We start from the raw sequence: 15,043 nt of genomic DNA on the forward strand, positions 1-15,043 counted from the left end.
TTAGATTGTTTATGCACCTATTTAATACTCATAATTGTCTTTTCGTTCTGCTGTAACTTTTTTTTTTCATCCTCTTCTTTAATTTCCTCATCTTCTAAGCTCACCATAATTAGTAGCATGACAATAGCACTTTTGGATAATAACTATAGGACGTCTCCCGCCGCTGACGAAGCGAAACGATGGATGGTAATCGGAGCTTATCAAGCAGGCGCATCAGAAGGACGAATAGCCAAGATATCGAATCTCTCAAGACCTGCTGTACGTAATATCCTTTTGAACTACAAACGAACCGGTAGACCATCTATACCTGCAAAGATACCCAAGAAAGGTATTTAAAAGAGAAGTATTGGTCTAATATATACTAAAGATATTCTCATTAATGAGATATGCTACTACCACGCTGCACATAATTCGGCTAAACAGTAAGGCAAAAATTACTTGTGGAATATGACGAAAATGGCGAATTAGTAGTATCTTCTGATGAAGAGAAGGAATGGATAGATATCAGTGATACCTCTGAAGACGAACACAATAGTCAGTCGCAAAGGTCAGTTTTATCGAATGAACAGTCGCTGCAAGGTTGATCCCAAGAAAGATGCCACTGCTAAATATTAAGCAATTTTACTTCTACAGAATAATAGTAGATCAAGGCAAATCTACTGGTAGTAGATCATCGCATATGAGTACGATTTTGGACATGAACGATATGCTGACAGCAGCAGCAGCCTCAGTAGATGATTTGCGGATATTGCACAGCAATAGTATGTCTTTCGAGGGGTTACAAAATTGGACAAATGTTTTCTACACACCAGTATCAGCAACTGCATTTGCAATAGAAAGAATTATTTACCCTTCTTCTATTCCGGCCTTTTCAACAAATGCTAAAAAAAGAAGGTCGCCGTACTTTCCTCGGTATCAGTCATCGTATAAAAAGGCCTCTAATACCTCGTCATCCACTTGTCCATATAATCAGGATATTACAGGATATAGTATTTGGACTCACGAGGATGACGTTATTCTGTTAAATTATGTTCTACATCATTTATATTCTGGAGGTTGGTCCCGCCTCGCTGAGTCCAGGTTTAACGGGAGGCATACTGCACGACTTTGTTATGACCGTTGGAAATCTATAAGAAGTTTATTGTTGAAAAATCTGACAAAATGATGAACAAACAAGATCTGGTAAGGACTTCTTCTTTTCTTAACATAAGATTAAAGAAAAAAGAAAAAAGAAAAAAGAAGAGGCCTCCATCATATGATATACATAGCACAACTTGATTGGCAGCCTGAAACACTTCAGCTCCATCACTTAATGACACCAATGCCTATGTTACTTCCAATCTTACTGCTTATGATCGATTAACAATAAAACATTTTTTGTGAGCTATTCTAATATCTGCACTCCTTAAAACACAACCTACTATTTATATTAACAAACCAGCTTTTTACTCACACCAACAAGGGCCTTTATAACATAAGGAAAGTCTTATACTTTTATTGTTATACAAGTTGGCGTACAAACCCGAATCTAATGCATTATTTTCGTAGCATGCTTAACAAAAGTGGGAGCGATTTGGGGAATGATACGAAGTTGGGGAAGAGCGAGCGTCATTTCATGAGCCGCTAGTTTAGTCTTACTACTATTAGTCGCAACAGATTTTTCATCATCACTGTTGTATTCCAATTCATCCATATCCTCAAAAGCGTCCAAAACTTCTTCACTATTAGGTAGGAAATCCAGCATATCTTGTGCATCGACTGCTAGGTCGGTCGTGTTCATCAGCTTTTGACGCTTACGCTCCATATGACGTTGCTTACGAGTTCGGTGGTAAGCGCACATAGCATCAATTTCCTTTCTTAACTCAGGGTATTCATTTGGCGAAATACCTGCTTCTTCAATAACTTTTTGCATATCCAAGCGTTCGGCAAAGCCTTGCGTGTAAAAGTGGAACATGCCGTCGACGTAGCTTAACAGATTGTCAAATAATTTAGTCTGATCTTGCGCGTGGACGTTGTGAACAAATTGGTAAAAGTATTTCTCATGGCGTTGAACTAAGTCTACGAACGGCTGAGCGCTGTTGCTGACATCAGTAACATCCAGCTGATCGATGACTTCAATCAGATCAGCAATAAAGCTGGCAACATGACCAACGGTGTCGCCAATATTAGCAGACTTATAGACCTGAGCTAAAGGTTCATAAAAGGTAGCAAATAAGTCTTTGATAACTTCGCAGGTAACGCCTTGGAAAACAAGAGACATGAGGCCTTCTTGTTCCCGCTTCTTAGCATAAAGAACCCATAAGTCGTACAAGTTCTGCACTAAAGCACGCGCCTCCACTTTGTCAGCTTGATTGGCGAATGCGACCTTTAGAATCTGTTCTGGGCTCAAAATAGGTTCGATGTTTGGATTCTTAAGTAAGTCCAAGATTTCAGTGATAGAATTATTAGCCTTCTTATTCAAAGTGATCTTTTCTACTTCATCGGCAGGTAGTTCAGTCTTAACAGCATTGGCAATCTTATGGCACAAAACAGGGTCATTAATCTTGGTTTCAAGTTCCTGAATATCCTTTGCGATTTCTTTTGACTCTTCGCCCATATTCGTCAAAACAATCCTGCAATTCACAGAAGCGAGTTGGGATTACAAAAACGCAATTTTGTGCTGTAAAGACATTGGCCGCAATAACCATATATAGCTTACCTTTGAAAAAGACTTTTACGACCTAATGGCTGTGCCAGAAAGAGATCCAAAACACCCTTAATCATAGCAAATGGATTGGAAAGTTTCAGAATCTGGGCAATAGGACGGTAAGGCATTAAGGAATGTGTACGCTTCAGATTGGCAACATTATCCACGGAGCTATCAGACGTAACAAATTGTGTATGTAGTACAAAAGCGAGGCTTTGAACGTATATGACAGTGGTTAGCGTTTATCGTGTGACAAATGATTTGCGAAAAATCATGCAAAAAATGAAAAAAAAAACCATACAAAGACTTACTTAATTCTGCCCCACTCAATAGCTTTACGTAATTCATCAGGTAACTCTTCTATGGTCTCAGTCTTTTTGATTATATCAAATACCTCAACCAAACCATTAGGCTTCATGATCTTTTGCTTGAGCATATTCAGTAACCCATCCAACTCAACAATCTTTTTGTCGACCTCATCACGGAATCGTTTCTCTTCGTCTACTCTACTTTGATCCATCTTCTGACGTTCTGCGGCATCTTGCTTTTCTTCTTCAGTTAATTCAATAGCATTATTCAACAAGAAATCACGGAGGATTTCACTCTTAGCGATCACCGGATCGGCAGACAAGCGACGAAGAAAAGATCTTAACAAGATACGGTCCTTTTCTCGGTGCAAACGTTTGGTGTTGGCATTGCCGGCTGAAGTCTTGTTATTATTAGCATAAGATGGATCACGCGCCTTCCCAGGGACCGCAGGAATGTCCAAGTAAGGATAGGCCGCTTTTAAATCATCTCGGAGTTGGCGGAAATGACCATGGCGTCTAGCCACATAAACAGGAGGCAACGTTTTGTTACTTTCCTTCCCTGTACCATCGTTGTTATCTTCGTTGGTTATCAAGTTGGTTTCGACAATAAATTCAGAGTGAAGGTGCTCACGAATTGTTCTCACCTCACTAACGTCTCTAACGGTGATAATATTCAGTTTAAGTCCGTTCAAGCCAATCCATTCTAAATAATTCTCTTCACTTTCTAAATGGGTTAAATCCAATCTAGAAACCAAATCCTCTTCTTCACTAGCAGGTAATCGACTTTCCGTAGCGCCAGTCAAAGAGACGCTGATGCTCTCCTCCTTGCCCTGAAGAGTCTTCATACTGGCAGCCAAAGAAATAATCATCAACTTTTTTATCTTGAATAGCAACACGCGCTTTTGGGAATTCTTCAAGTACTTAGGAACAAACGTATCCAAAGTCACTTTACGGTATTCGTCAAGAAGGGTTTGAAGCTTGCTGTAAAATGCATTATCATCAATTCTTTTCAGGAAGGGAAACTCCGTAATGAAATGCCTGTTTAAATATTGAAGGAAAGGAATGTTGTTATCGTTATCTGTATCATTGCTTGTTGCTGATTGTAATAAAGAGGTCAATTGAGTCTTCTTTTTCAAGAGTTCAAACTCTCTGTCAATCTCCTCGGTTATCAGTTCCCGTTTGAGGTAGTGCAGTTGTAAAGGGGTTAGCTCCATTATTAGTAAGATGATGAAAAAAACGTAAGTAACTTTGTAAGTGAATGGAAAAAAGGAGGATACAATTTCAATTAATCTCTTTTAAAAAAAAATAAAAGAGTCAGCCAAGCAAACGGAGTTTAAGCAAATGATTTATTAAAATAAAAAAGTGACACAACACTTTAATTCAAACCCATAGATTACGTGTTGAGCATTAGAAGTTTTGTAAACAGCATTACTCTTTACATTAACGGAACGATTATAGAGAGGTATATAACTCTTCGGGATGAATATCAAAGACAGTAATTTGTTTATCAGAAAAACTCAAACTTCAATTTGCATACATATACAGAGATCTAGGTGGTGTTCTTAGTTTGGGTCTATTTGGGCAGGTTCTTGAAGTTAAGGGATGTCCTGTAACCAAGGACTTTCGAGCATTTGACTAGGCGATGCTCTTTTGGTCATATCCATTTCCAGCATTGGTAATAAAAAGGCGCTAATGGCATCCGCTTCTTCCGGTGGCATAAGGAACGTATCGTGAAGCACATCACGTAATCTGCGATAACGTAATTTTTTGATATGCTTTAGCTTGCCTGTACGATCAAAAAAATCGCGGGAAAGCTCACCAGCAGAGGTTAAAATCTTGGGTACAGTACGTAATAGCTCCAACATCTGCGCCAAGTGATCTATTATTACGATAATCAGTATATTGGCTGATATTACTATCCCTTTACATATGTGTAACTTTATTTTACCATCATCTTTGTTATATTTCGATCCTGCTCTTGGATCAAACAGGAATTCTCCAGTCAACAATTCAAACACCATGCAAGCCATACTCCACATATCTGCTTCATTTGTCCATTTACATCCTACAATAACCTCTGGACTACGATACTGTCGTGTTTGGATGACATGTGTATAATCTCCATCCATCCAGCATGCATTTCCTAGATCTGCAATCTTCACAATAATCTTATCAAACACTTTCATTCTCTCGTCTTCATCGTCTATGTCCCTCGGTAACAAGATTGAAGCAATATCTAGCGTAGAAGATGGTATCACTTTCGTTTTTCCTGTTCTGGAATCATCGTCCTGTGATATGCCGTCAACCGTTGTTGCTGTCTCAACATTTGAGATGCTGAGATTGTCTATTTTATCTGTCAATTTCCCTAATTCGTCCTCTTCGTCTATGGCGCTTGCTTTCTTCTGAGCTTCAGCCATCATCTTTTTCTTTTTCTTTTTTAGTCTCTTCTTTTGCGATTTTGTTAATCCATTAGCCTCAGTTTCCGTCAACCAAGGTTTATGCTCCTTTGGTTGAGGTCGCCCTGTAGTTGTTGTATGTGTGATTGATATATTTTTTCTTGATGATGATGCATCGTCTCTCTGCTTAATTGCTGTTAGCACCTCTGCCGTTTCCTTTTTCAAATATTCTTCAATATTAGGAATCCAAACCAACACATTTTCCGGTTTTAAATCTGTATGTACAATCCCACATTCTCGATGTAAATAGTCTAATCCTTGTAATACTTGTTTGGAAATTCTTTTCACAATAGGCTGAGGAATGCCTTTGTAATGATAACGCTTCATCAATGATAATAAACTTTCTCCAAGTACTTCAAATGTCATACAGGCGTGCTTGCCGTTTGGACCCGTGTGCCAGAAATGACTCAGAAGTTGAGCAACATATTGATAACCTCGGGAATGCGGATTAGTCTTCTTCACGCACTCCAATAGGTTTATTTCTTCTAAAGCGCTTTCAGTGTACCTGTCGGCTGATTTTACGATCTTGAGTGCTACGTGAGTGTCTGTCCTAAACAAACAGAGAAAAGAATTAATCAAATTGTAGCTCCATAGAGACGCTTGTCTGTTGTCGTAGAAAGGTGAAATTTCAAACAACAACTAAATTTATGCTCAGTGTCGCAAGATCATGTAGAAGAATCACTTACAGAATGTCTAAAGCTAACCAAACAGTTGAAAAATGGCCCCAACCAAGTTTTCTGACAATGATGTACCTCCCATTATCAAATCGATCACCAATGCACACAGGGTGATACCCTCCCTTTTTATAATCCTCGATGTCCTCTTCCTCATCAGAAAGAATTGACTCGACATCCGAATACTCGCTAGCCGAATAATCGTCTTCGCTACTGCAGCTGCTGTTTGACATTCTATTACTGAAAGAACAACAATCGCTTACACGTATAGAAGGATGAAAGAGAGGAGTACAAAAACTAATTTCCTTTTCAAGGAAATAGTGTCCTAAACCCAGCACTTTTGCAGAGAAGTCAAGTCTCAATCTTTTAACCTTCGGTATAATTAGACACTTCAGGTACCCATCCTTAGGAAGAATTAGTGCCACAGCAAAAATGTTACCCTTTTCATCGAAATCTTGAAAAATTTTTATACTACCCCATGGTACCATTGTCATTGCAGTTTCTCTATGATCACACTAAAGGAAGACGCGTTAAACTGAGCTTCGAGCGCGTCACAGACATTGAGGGACAAGCAAAACAAAGCATAACCTATTTGAAACTATGGCCCGACAGCAGTATCTCCATACTCACCTTACTAAACGAAACACAGACTTTGTGCTCTTACTACTCATCCGGTTGCAACCAGGGCTTGATTGATGTAAAATGCATTAAAAAAGATAAATTGCAGTTAGGCAGTGATAAAAAGTTAGGGATAATAGAATAATAAGACATATGATTTTTTACGGTGAGATGACATACAGATTACATATGCAGGTGGTTTCGAGTCTTCTTTCCTTTTCATCTTTCTTCTCTTTGACCTATTCTCTTATCTTCACAATCTAATGGGCTCAGCTTTATCTTCTATTGGAAAGCATAGACGTTTAGTGGATTATGGTTATACAGTGCCTCTTGGATTATATGCTGATAATAATAATATTCATAAGAAGAAGGGTGTGAGGAATGATAAAAAGCGATACAGCGATTTAAAGCATATTGAAGAAATGATTGTTACGAGGAAGTTATCACCATTCTATAAAGGTATGTAAAAAAAAAAAAGCAAACCAAAAAAAACTGTTTACATGTTAGTCAAATGAAAGGAAGGGTTGCTTATCAATTATACAGGGTTGCCTACCGAACCATTTTACGAAGCCGCTGATTCGTCTTTAATAGATTGTCTGCCCGGAGAAGAAAGGATGTTTAATTGCTTTTCAAAGCCATTGTTGCATCGTAGAATAACCTCAACAGAGCTTAATTTTGATATAGAAAAGACTGTCAAGCATGGAAGGTTCAGCCTTTGCTTTCGACCGATGAATGAGAGGCATCAGCGAAGAAGGTTATATTATAAGAGCGTTGAATGTCCTATTTGCCTTTTGGTGAGTTATTCTTACGGTCAGACTATATTTGTATGCAAAATGAGCAGGAAGTCATATTTCTATTCATTACGGAATTATCACATTCTTAGTATTATCCATGCAACATTAATTACTCTATATGTTGTAATCAACCTATCTGCTCGGAATGCTTTGTAGAAATTATAAGAAACAGAATATACTATGTGAAAATGAAATCAAGAGAAGCTGTTAGTTTAGAACAATATCCGCAGGACAACTTATGCCCTTTTTGTATGACAGAGGACTTCCGCGTAAAATACAATGGCTCGCCTTCATTCACCGATGACTTTACTGAGAAAGCAACCGCTCATTCTCATACTTTTGCAGCTTTTCGCAAGTCAGTGCGAACCGCAAAGCAAAGCTAAAATACATCTGCAATGCTATAAAACATCATGATGGCTACTATATTGAATCAGAAATAATAATAAAAGCTGAAGTTTTGTTAACTTTCTTGGCAGAGTAGAAGGGTGATCATGCTACTCACAATTATGGTCCTAGATTCACAAATAAAATTGGTAGTCATAAAAGGCGCATGAGTAAGATACTTCTATTACTTAAATCTCATACATCAAAACCAATTTATCATGTAAGGCTACAATACGGTGTTGCTATTACCAAGTTTCTTCCTACTGTCAAAATAGAAAGTCATTTGATCACATATTCAAGGTTGCCAATTTCATAGAAAAAGCACACTTCAACTGATAATAAGAAAGCTAAAAAGCCTTTGATGGGTTGAAAATGATTTTGTATGATCTCGAACAATAGATATGCATTACGATCCATCATTGGCGTTTTAGCAGTAATAAACAATTCTCCACATTGGAGAAACTGAATTTCAAAAATATCTCCGGCAGAAGCAAGAGAGGTTGTAGAAATAAGCCGAAAAGGAACAAGCTCTCCCTTTCTTTCTTCTCTTTTCCATCACTTTTGGGTTATCGCACATATACACACACTCAATTTAATGTCCAATAACAATAATAACAACACAAGTTTAGAACCTACTTCCGGTAAACGCATCGCTCTTCCTGTTCGTATTGAACCCAAAGTTTTCTTCGCCAATGAACGTACCTTTTTGTCCTGGTTAAACTTCACAGTGGTGCTTGGAGGTTTAGCATTGGGTCTGCTTAACTTTGGTGATCGTATTGGTCGCTTGTCTGCTATTTTATTTACTATCATTGCAATGGGCGTGATGTTATACGCCTTATATACTTTCCATTGGCGAGCAACCAAAATCAGAAATAGAGAAGCAGCAGCCTATGATGATCGTGTTGGCCCTACTGTCTTGTGTATCTTTTTGCTGATAGCGGTTTGCGTGAATTTCTATTGTAAGTTGCTCGACAAAGATACAAAAAAAAAATTTAGCAGAAACTAACTGTCTAATTATACTTTAGTGCGTATGGGTAGCAAACATTGATATGGATTGTTACAGGATTGTTACAAAACAGAAGAATTTAGGAAAGGAAGAAGAGTGAGGGGATTGTAAGGACATAACGACAGTGTATGTATATACTTTGCAGCAATTTTAATCTATCAAAAATTACCAATGAGCTATTCAAGCCCATATACTTGTAACATCTTTCATGATACTATTTAATTTCTATTACATACTTACTTCATACAAAACAGGGCAATTTCCCAATTACAAAATCACCAATTTTGAAAAAAACTATATCCCTTATACAAACAAAAACAATAAAAAAGCTATACACAGCAAGGGAGCTTTTTGAAAAAGCGTATTAGATGCTCTTCAAATGTCCACTAGTACATGTGGATCGATGAAACAAACAAAAAAGGGATTTTTTTTCCCTGTATCAGCCATATTACAAAGGACGATGAACAAAACGTTGCTGGGTTATTTCGATGGTTACAGTAGATAAACATTACAGGGTGGCCAAAAAGCTTAAATAGGCCAATAACATTTTACAGATTACATCCACGTGTTGTATGTAGGCGCAAATGTGAATTAGTCAATTTGTCTATGTGTACGTTACTTTGACTGTTTCCTTGTGTACTTCTCTGTAACTTCAAAGCATCGTCATTTTGTTATTATCACACCAAGACGCCCTTATACTCAGCTTTATCCAATGTCTGACTCAACTGCGGCCACTGAACCAAAAATCGATCTACAAATGGATATAGAAGTCTTCCCGTCAAAGAAAGCGATTGCACACGCGCAAATGATTCGATATAGATAATTTCAATCTTCTTGATGCCTAAGAACTGATACGTAGGGGAAAGCAAGTAAGTGGATATACTAATAAACACCTATTGTGAGACTGTTTTGTGGCCTTTTTCCGTAGAAATAAATATCTTTACCCTTGGTATATAGGCTAATAAACAAATGGGTATGCAGCTACCAGGTCCGTTACATAAAATCTAACAAAAAGTGAGTCCTTTTGTTTGCAGTTGCTTAATTGCTTCATATTGCTCAATTTACTAGTTCTGGCGAAGTTCGCAAAAAGATTTTAACAGATGCCACTATTGCATACAACACAGAAAATGGAACGGTCGACCAAGATTGGCCTACCTCTCTTGCCCTGGGGATTCGATGAATATAATACTGTCCCTTCTGTATAGATTGTTTTAGAGGGAAAGTATGTATGGTTGTAGGTACGTCAACATCGAATATTTCCAAAACTTACGGATTCTAGACTCTGTTCATATTGAATAGCTTTTTGTTCACTTAAACGGTCCGTTTTAGCAACCAAATAAACACGAGGGGTATATTTAATTGGTTCCAGAGATTTGACAAGTTGTAACATCTCTGCTGTATGCCCGCCTATAAAATTTCTTTATGTCAGTACAATGGCAATTATTAAGCTTAGAAGTTTCGTTTCAATTTTAACAAAATGGATAGAGTAATCGAATGTATTGCACCGAAAGTTCAACTTTGACGAATTTTTTTTTTTACCTGAGCCAAGGAAGATGCAAGTTCGACAAGAATTTACTCGTCTTCCTATCATTTTTTTATGTGCGAGTCTTCTATTTGGCAAAATACTATAGATTCTCACTATGCATAGCAGTAGAACACTGAGGATTATACAAATGAATTTCAGCATGAGCTTTCGAAGATTTTGAGATTTATTGATCAGTTTTAAGGTGGAATTAACAAGCTACGAAAAGAAGCAGTGGACTAGAAATTCCGTTCTCCGTCGAGTGACAAAAAAATATTTACATATGGCATCGTTTAATTAAATTGGATACTATCTGATTTCAGTCATGTGCTTTGTTTTGTCTTGAATTTTATCATGAGGAGATCCCCCACCTCACTTATGGCTTCTAATGTTTTGTCCAAGTCTTCTCTCGTATGTGAGGCTGAAATACAGAAACGCGCTCTTGACGTGATGATAGGGGTGGCTGGATAACCTACCACCACTACTGCCACATCTCTTTTCAGCATTTCTCTTGAAAAAGCTCTAAAAGTTATAGAAAAGCTATTAGCTCTTGTAGAATAACATAATAAGAAAAGAAAGACTCACGATATTTTTGCTGGGTTGAATAATAATAAGGGTATCACAGGACTTCCTTCGTCTCCATAAACAATAAATCCCATTCTTCTCAAAGCTGACGCAAAATACCGGGCATTTTCGGCTAAAGCATGTATACGGTCCACACCATTGTTGGTCCCGTCTTCACCTAGAATAATATCCATACTGGAGCTGACTTGTTGCAAAATAGGTGGTGTCATTCCTTCTGCATAAGAAAATGCATGGTTCTTCGCTCTCAGATGATCTATCACTGCCTATAAATTCATGCGACAAAGGAGGACTTCATGAGGAAAAAGTCTTTTGTTACAATTGTGCTCTTTTTTTTTCGTTTTAATTTACTCGATCGCCTGCAATGTAGCCGCCAGCGGCACCAAATGACTTTGTGAATGTACCCATCAAAATATCAACATGACGAGGATTGATACCATAGAAATCACAAACACCGCCTCCACTTTCGCCCAAGGCGCCAATAGAATGTGCTTCGTCCACATACAAATAAAACTACGAGATAAATCAAGTTACCCTCTGTTTGATATTCCATAGTTTTACATACAATTTCGTTTCTACCTTGAACTCATTTTTCAAATTGATCAGTTCGGGAAGATTTAAAATAGATCCTTCCATTGAATATAATCCTTCTACGATAACAATAATCTTCTTCCAAGGTCTGTGTGTTCTGGGCTGTCCTTGAGAAATCACTTCCCTCAAAAGATTTCTAAGATCTATCATATTGTTATGCTTAAAAACACGAACAGATGCTCCGGACAATCGAACACCAAAAATAATTGAGCTATGATTCAATTCATCACTAATAACCAAGCATCCCTTGAATACGGGGAAAAGTTCGATTGATGAGTTTTTCCATCAGTTCAAAATGTAACCACTAGATTATATACCTTGCTGACGAGTGATGGGATAGTCGTTGAATTGGTTGCAAAACCCATCGATATCACCATTGCATCTTCTTTTCCTACAAACTTGGCTACTTTTCTCTCTAGCTCTCTATGCAAATCCAAAGTGCCCGTTTCCATTCGTGTACTACCACCACTACTGATACCGTATTCTTTCACACATTGCTCAACTTGATCGGCACATACTCCTTTCTTTTGGGCGAAGCCCAAGTAGTTGTAAGAAGAGAAATTGATTGCACTGATCTTACGGCCTGTCAAATGGAATGTTTTGTTGAAATCCTTCGATTCACGTTCCAAAATCGTCACAGTACGGCCAGGGACACCAGTAATAGGTCTATTCCAGCAGTCTCTGTTGTAAACAAAACAATATTAATGTGCGTCAGTATTAATTTTGAAAGACATATATGTTACTTATTCTATATATTACCTGATACGGATGTACATTCGTCGTGTGTAGAAAGAATCAAAATCTGATACTAAGGGCGCATATCCCTATAGACCATTTGTATACATAGAGTATCCGTCTTAGTTTTGCATCTTTTATCTTTCCTTATCCTTTGCACAAGGCTACTCACCTCATTTGTTCTTAAATGTGCATAAGCGTCTCTTTTGAATATTTTGCCTGCAAAATCTCTTAAATGGCCAAACAAAATCAACACCAAATAATTTAAATACGTTGTCACCAACACAAACAAAGGCGCCGCTTCTATCTTTTGCTCAAAATCCGCATATTTACGCTGCTGAGCCGCAATTGAATTTCGTCGTTGAGCCGGTGTCAATCTCTTCGTCTCGACAAATGATAGTCTATCTTCATCCATGACTGTATTTTGATTACTGTTATTATTACTACTACTGCTGCTTCGATGATTACTGCTGCTGAGAAAGGGTCTTTTGTTGTCAATGGAGAGATCATAATTATCCAATACAGCCGAGGCTTTCGACTTAAGATGTGAAGGTAAGGATAAAAGGGGTTTGTACTTGATACTGACAGTATCCGCAGAAGATACGGAGTAGGCCCGTCGTGTTTTATTGACAAGATAATTTGTGAAAGAGAAAGCTCTCTGTCGACGACTGTGGCCACTACTGCTTCCGTTATGATTGCTACTCAATCCAGTGCTAACGCTAGTGTTGTTACTGCTGTCACAGCTGCTATTGCTGTTACGATGTCCGCTATCATAATTGTTACTATTTATATTTCCACTACTGTTATTGGTATTGTTATAGTTGCTGCCAAAACAACTACCAACGCTACTGCTGCCTCCACCTGTCATATGACTCGTCTTATTCTTATCGATGCTAGGTAAAAATACGCCGGCAAGTGAAGATGTACTTCTTTTTGTGGGGTGAATGCCGTTCTCTTCGGTCATTTTTAGCTGCTTATATGTAGCTGATTTGATATTTATTTCTTCCTTCCCCTCGTTCCTTCTGATAAATACTTCCTTGTTTTGGCTTGATACAATCCTATACAAAAAGTGAAGAAGAAGCTTTTTCTGAAAATATTTGAAGGGAAGAAGAGAGCAAGATTGTATATCTAAGCGGCAACATTGATTTAAAATTAAAAAAAAAAAAAATAAGTTCGTCTGTCTCAGATCTCTATTCCCGCCATAAAGAGAAAAAAAAGAGGATTTTAACTTGTATACCGACAATTCAGCGGTGATAATAGCTTTCTAAACGCAGTGAACAATTATTGTAGCCACTAACCGTGGATATAAGTCATTGCTACTATTTACATTTGAAATATGCTAGTCTTGAAACATGATATTAAAACATAAAAATAATATAAGCAACCAATCTTAAAATGTCTTTATTATTGATATTGTAAGCTTCAACATCAAAAAGGGTAGCAGCCGTGACTCTCATTATTAAGCGTTTGTTTTTGGAAATTAAAAGTCATTAGCGGCTTCGAGTCCATATTACCCTGGGAAGTTCGATATATGGCCAATCGTAAAGGGAAAATGACCATTTTTGTAAATATATCAATCCCTCGAAACAACATACGGTTTAGATTGCTTCTTTTCGGAGATTAAAGCAAGGGGCATCGCGTGTCTTAAGTCTGATATCCATGCCATTTGCATAAGCTCATTGAAAGAGATTATTCTTTGCTCGGAGCCTACCATGCCAGTTTCTTTAACTAGGTATTAGAAAATAAGCGCTTAGAAAGAAACAGAATGATTTCCAGCATAGAGATTTTTTTCTGAATAACTTTTAATGCAACTAAGTTCATTGGTTGCTATAATATGGTAGTTGTAAGCTGTGTCAAAGTACCAGGGATGTAGCAGAAATTTATTGGAATACAAGGATAACACGAGAATCAAAGGGAGAAGTATAGACTTGATTCTCCAAGATTCAGACCAATAAATTTTGGGTAAGTCATCAAAAAGAAGGGAGATTTCTTTTTTGTGGTTGTATGAGCCCTATTGAACTTGACAAACATCCACTTTATTCACCGTCTTTTTTTTTGGAAGTTCGGTCTGCGTGAGTAGCAAGTAAAATGAGCAATGAGTTAAGCCCTGATCTGCCTAATAAGCCCGGGACAGTAATGATTAATCTGTAATACTAGTGTACATTTTGAAAATCCTTATCTAAATAAGCCGTGAGGAACGATAGCAGAAGCGGAGAGATAGAACATATAACATCAATTGGCTTCTTATTTGCGAAGGTAATCAAGTGTACCAAGATTTATTCATTATATAAGTACGATTAGAGATTCAGTAGTAGAGTGCGCAGAAAACTTTAATTGACAACGAAGCATAGAGGCTTTTATTCTGGAATATTTTGTAGTTGTGAGTTACTAGTCATTCTTTTTTGAAGAATTTGTTGATAAAAGTTCCGTCTCCAATCTGAAACAGATCAAGGGAACAGTATGGATAGGCATCTTGTCATTGGAAGAGGCAAGGGCAACACTAGTAACAATTTTGGAACGGATAAACCTCTGAATATACACTGGTATCTACTTATGATATGAATTTTCAACAGGTTACTGACTGAAATATGACTTTTAATGACATATTTTAGATTATTCGCGAATACCTAATACATTAAGCATCTGTTGAACTGTATTATTGGGGACTTCAATATTTACATTATCAA

General features: G+C 37.5%; 7 protein-coding genes across 7 annotated transcripts; 3 read left to right on the top strand and 4 right to left on the bottom strand.

Moving 5' to 3' along the window:
- Positions 1 to 117: 117 nt before the first annotated feature.
- BDF20DRAFT_915265 (uncharacterized protein) lies at positions 118 to 1,165 on the top strand (the record flags this gene model as incomplete). The annotated part of the gene is made up of 3 exons (XM_053084290.1): positions 118 to 328; positions 424 to 547; positions 634 to 1,165. 3 exons carry the CDS (start codon positions 118 to 120, stop codon positions 1,163 to 1,165), a joined length of 867 nt encoding a protein of 288 aa, XP_052933210.1.
- A 363-nt stretch (positions 1,166 to 1,528) lies between these two features.
- Positions 1,529 to 4,208, bottom strand: BDF20DRAFT_907230 (uncharacterized protein; the record flags this gene model as incomplete). Its single annotated transcript, XM_053083354.1, has 3 exons — positions 1,529 to 2,612; positions 2,699 to 2,899; positions 2,998 to 4,208. The coding sequence occupies 3 exons, from the start codon at positions 4,206 to 4,208 to the stop codon at positions 1,529 to 1,531; spliced, it is 2,496 nt and encodes an 831-aa protein (XP_052933211.1).
- A 103-nt stretch (positions 4,209 to 4,311) lies between these two features.
- On the bottom strand, positions 4,312 to 6,386 carry BDF20DRAFT_884517 (kinase-like domain-containing protein). Its single transcript, XM_053081871.1, has 3 exons — positions 6,137 to 6,386; positions 4,943 to 6,000; positions 4,312 to 4,873 (listed from the first exon to the last, which is right to left on the bottom strand). The coding sequence occupies exons 1-3, from the start codon at positions 6,355 to 6,357 to the stop codon at positions 4,590 to 4,592; spliced, it is 1,563 nt and encodes a 520-aa protein (XP_052933212.1). The 5' UTR covers positions 6,358 to 6,386; the 3' UTR covers positions 4,312 to 4,589.
- Positions 6,387 to 7,005: 619 nt separating this feature from the next.
- Positions 7,006 to 7,919, top strand: BDF20DRAFT_837778 (uncharacterized protein; the record flags this gene model as incomplete). The annotated part of the gene is made up of 3 exons (XM_053079088.1): positions 7,006 to 7,201; positions 7,286 to 7,536; positions 7,626 to 7,919. 3 exons carry the CDS (start codon positions 7,006 to 7,008, stop codon positions 7,917 to 7,919), a joined length of 741 nt encoding a protein of 246 aa, XP_052933213.1.
- A 596-nt stretch (positions 7,920 to 8,515) lies between these two features.
- BDF20DRAFT_915269 (vacuolar transporter chaperone 1) lies at positions 8,516 to 8,968 on the top strand (the record flags this gene model as incomplete). Its single annotated transcript, XM_053084291.1, has 2 exons — positions 8,516 to 8,879; positions 8,946 to 8,968. The coding sequence occupies 2 exons, from the start codon at positions 8,516 to 8,518 to the stop codon at positions 8,966 to 8,968; spliced, it is 387 nt and encodes a 128-aa protein (XP_052933214.1).
- A 339-nt stretch (positions 8,969 to 9,307) lies between these two features.
- BDF20DRAFT_679972 (oligosaccharide biosynthesis protein Alg14-like protein) lies at positions 9,308 to 10,604 on the bottom strand. The gene is made up of 5 exons (XM_053076020.1): positions 10,466 to 10,604; positions 10,197 to 10,344; positions 9,992 to 10,123; positions 9,871 to 9,930; positions 9,308 to 9,774 (listed from the first exon to the last, which is right to left on the bottom strand). The coding sequence occupies exons 2-5, from the start codon at positions 10,314 to 10,316 to the stop codon at positions 9,604 to 9,606; spliced, it is 483 nt and encodes a 160-aa protein (XP_052933215.1). The 5' UTR covers positions 10,317 to 10,344; positions 10,466 to 10,604; the 3' UTR covers positions 9,308 to 9,603.
- Positions 10,605 to 10,821: 217 nt separating this feature from the next.
- Positions 10,822 to 13,602, bottom strand: BDF20DRAFT_679955 (pyridoxal phosphate-dependent transferase). Its single transcript, XM_053076019.1, has 7 exons — positions 13,586 to 13,602; positions 12,529 to 13,484; positions 12,381 to 12,445; positions 11,939 to 12,302; positions 11,610 to 11,867; positions 11,382 to 11,543; positions 10,822 to 11,296 (listed from the first exon to the last, which is right to left on the bottom strand). The coding sequence occupies exons 2-7, from the start codon at positions 13,318 to 13,320 to the stop codon at positions 11,030 to 11,032; spliced, it is 1,908 nt and encodes a 635-aa protein (XP_052933216.1). The 5' UTR covers positions 13,321 to 13,484; positions 13,586 to 13,602; the 3' UTR covers positions 10,822 to 11,029.
- Between the last annotated feature and the right edge of the window lie 1,441 nt (positions 13,603 to 15,043).

Source organism: Mycotypha africana, assembly GCF_025528875.1.
Source record: "Mycotypha africana strain NRRL 2978 chromosome Unknown BDF20scaffold_9, whole genome shotgun sequence".
NCBI lineage: Eukaryota > Fungi > Mucoromycota > Mucoromycetes > Mucorales > Mycotyphaceae > Mycotypha > Mycotypha africana.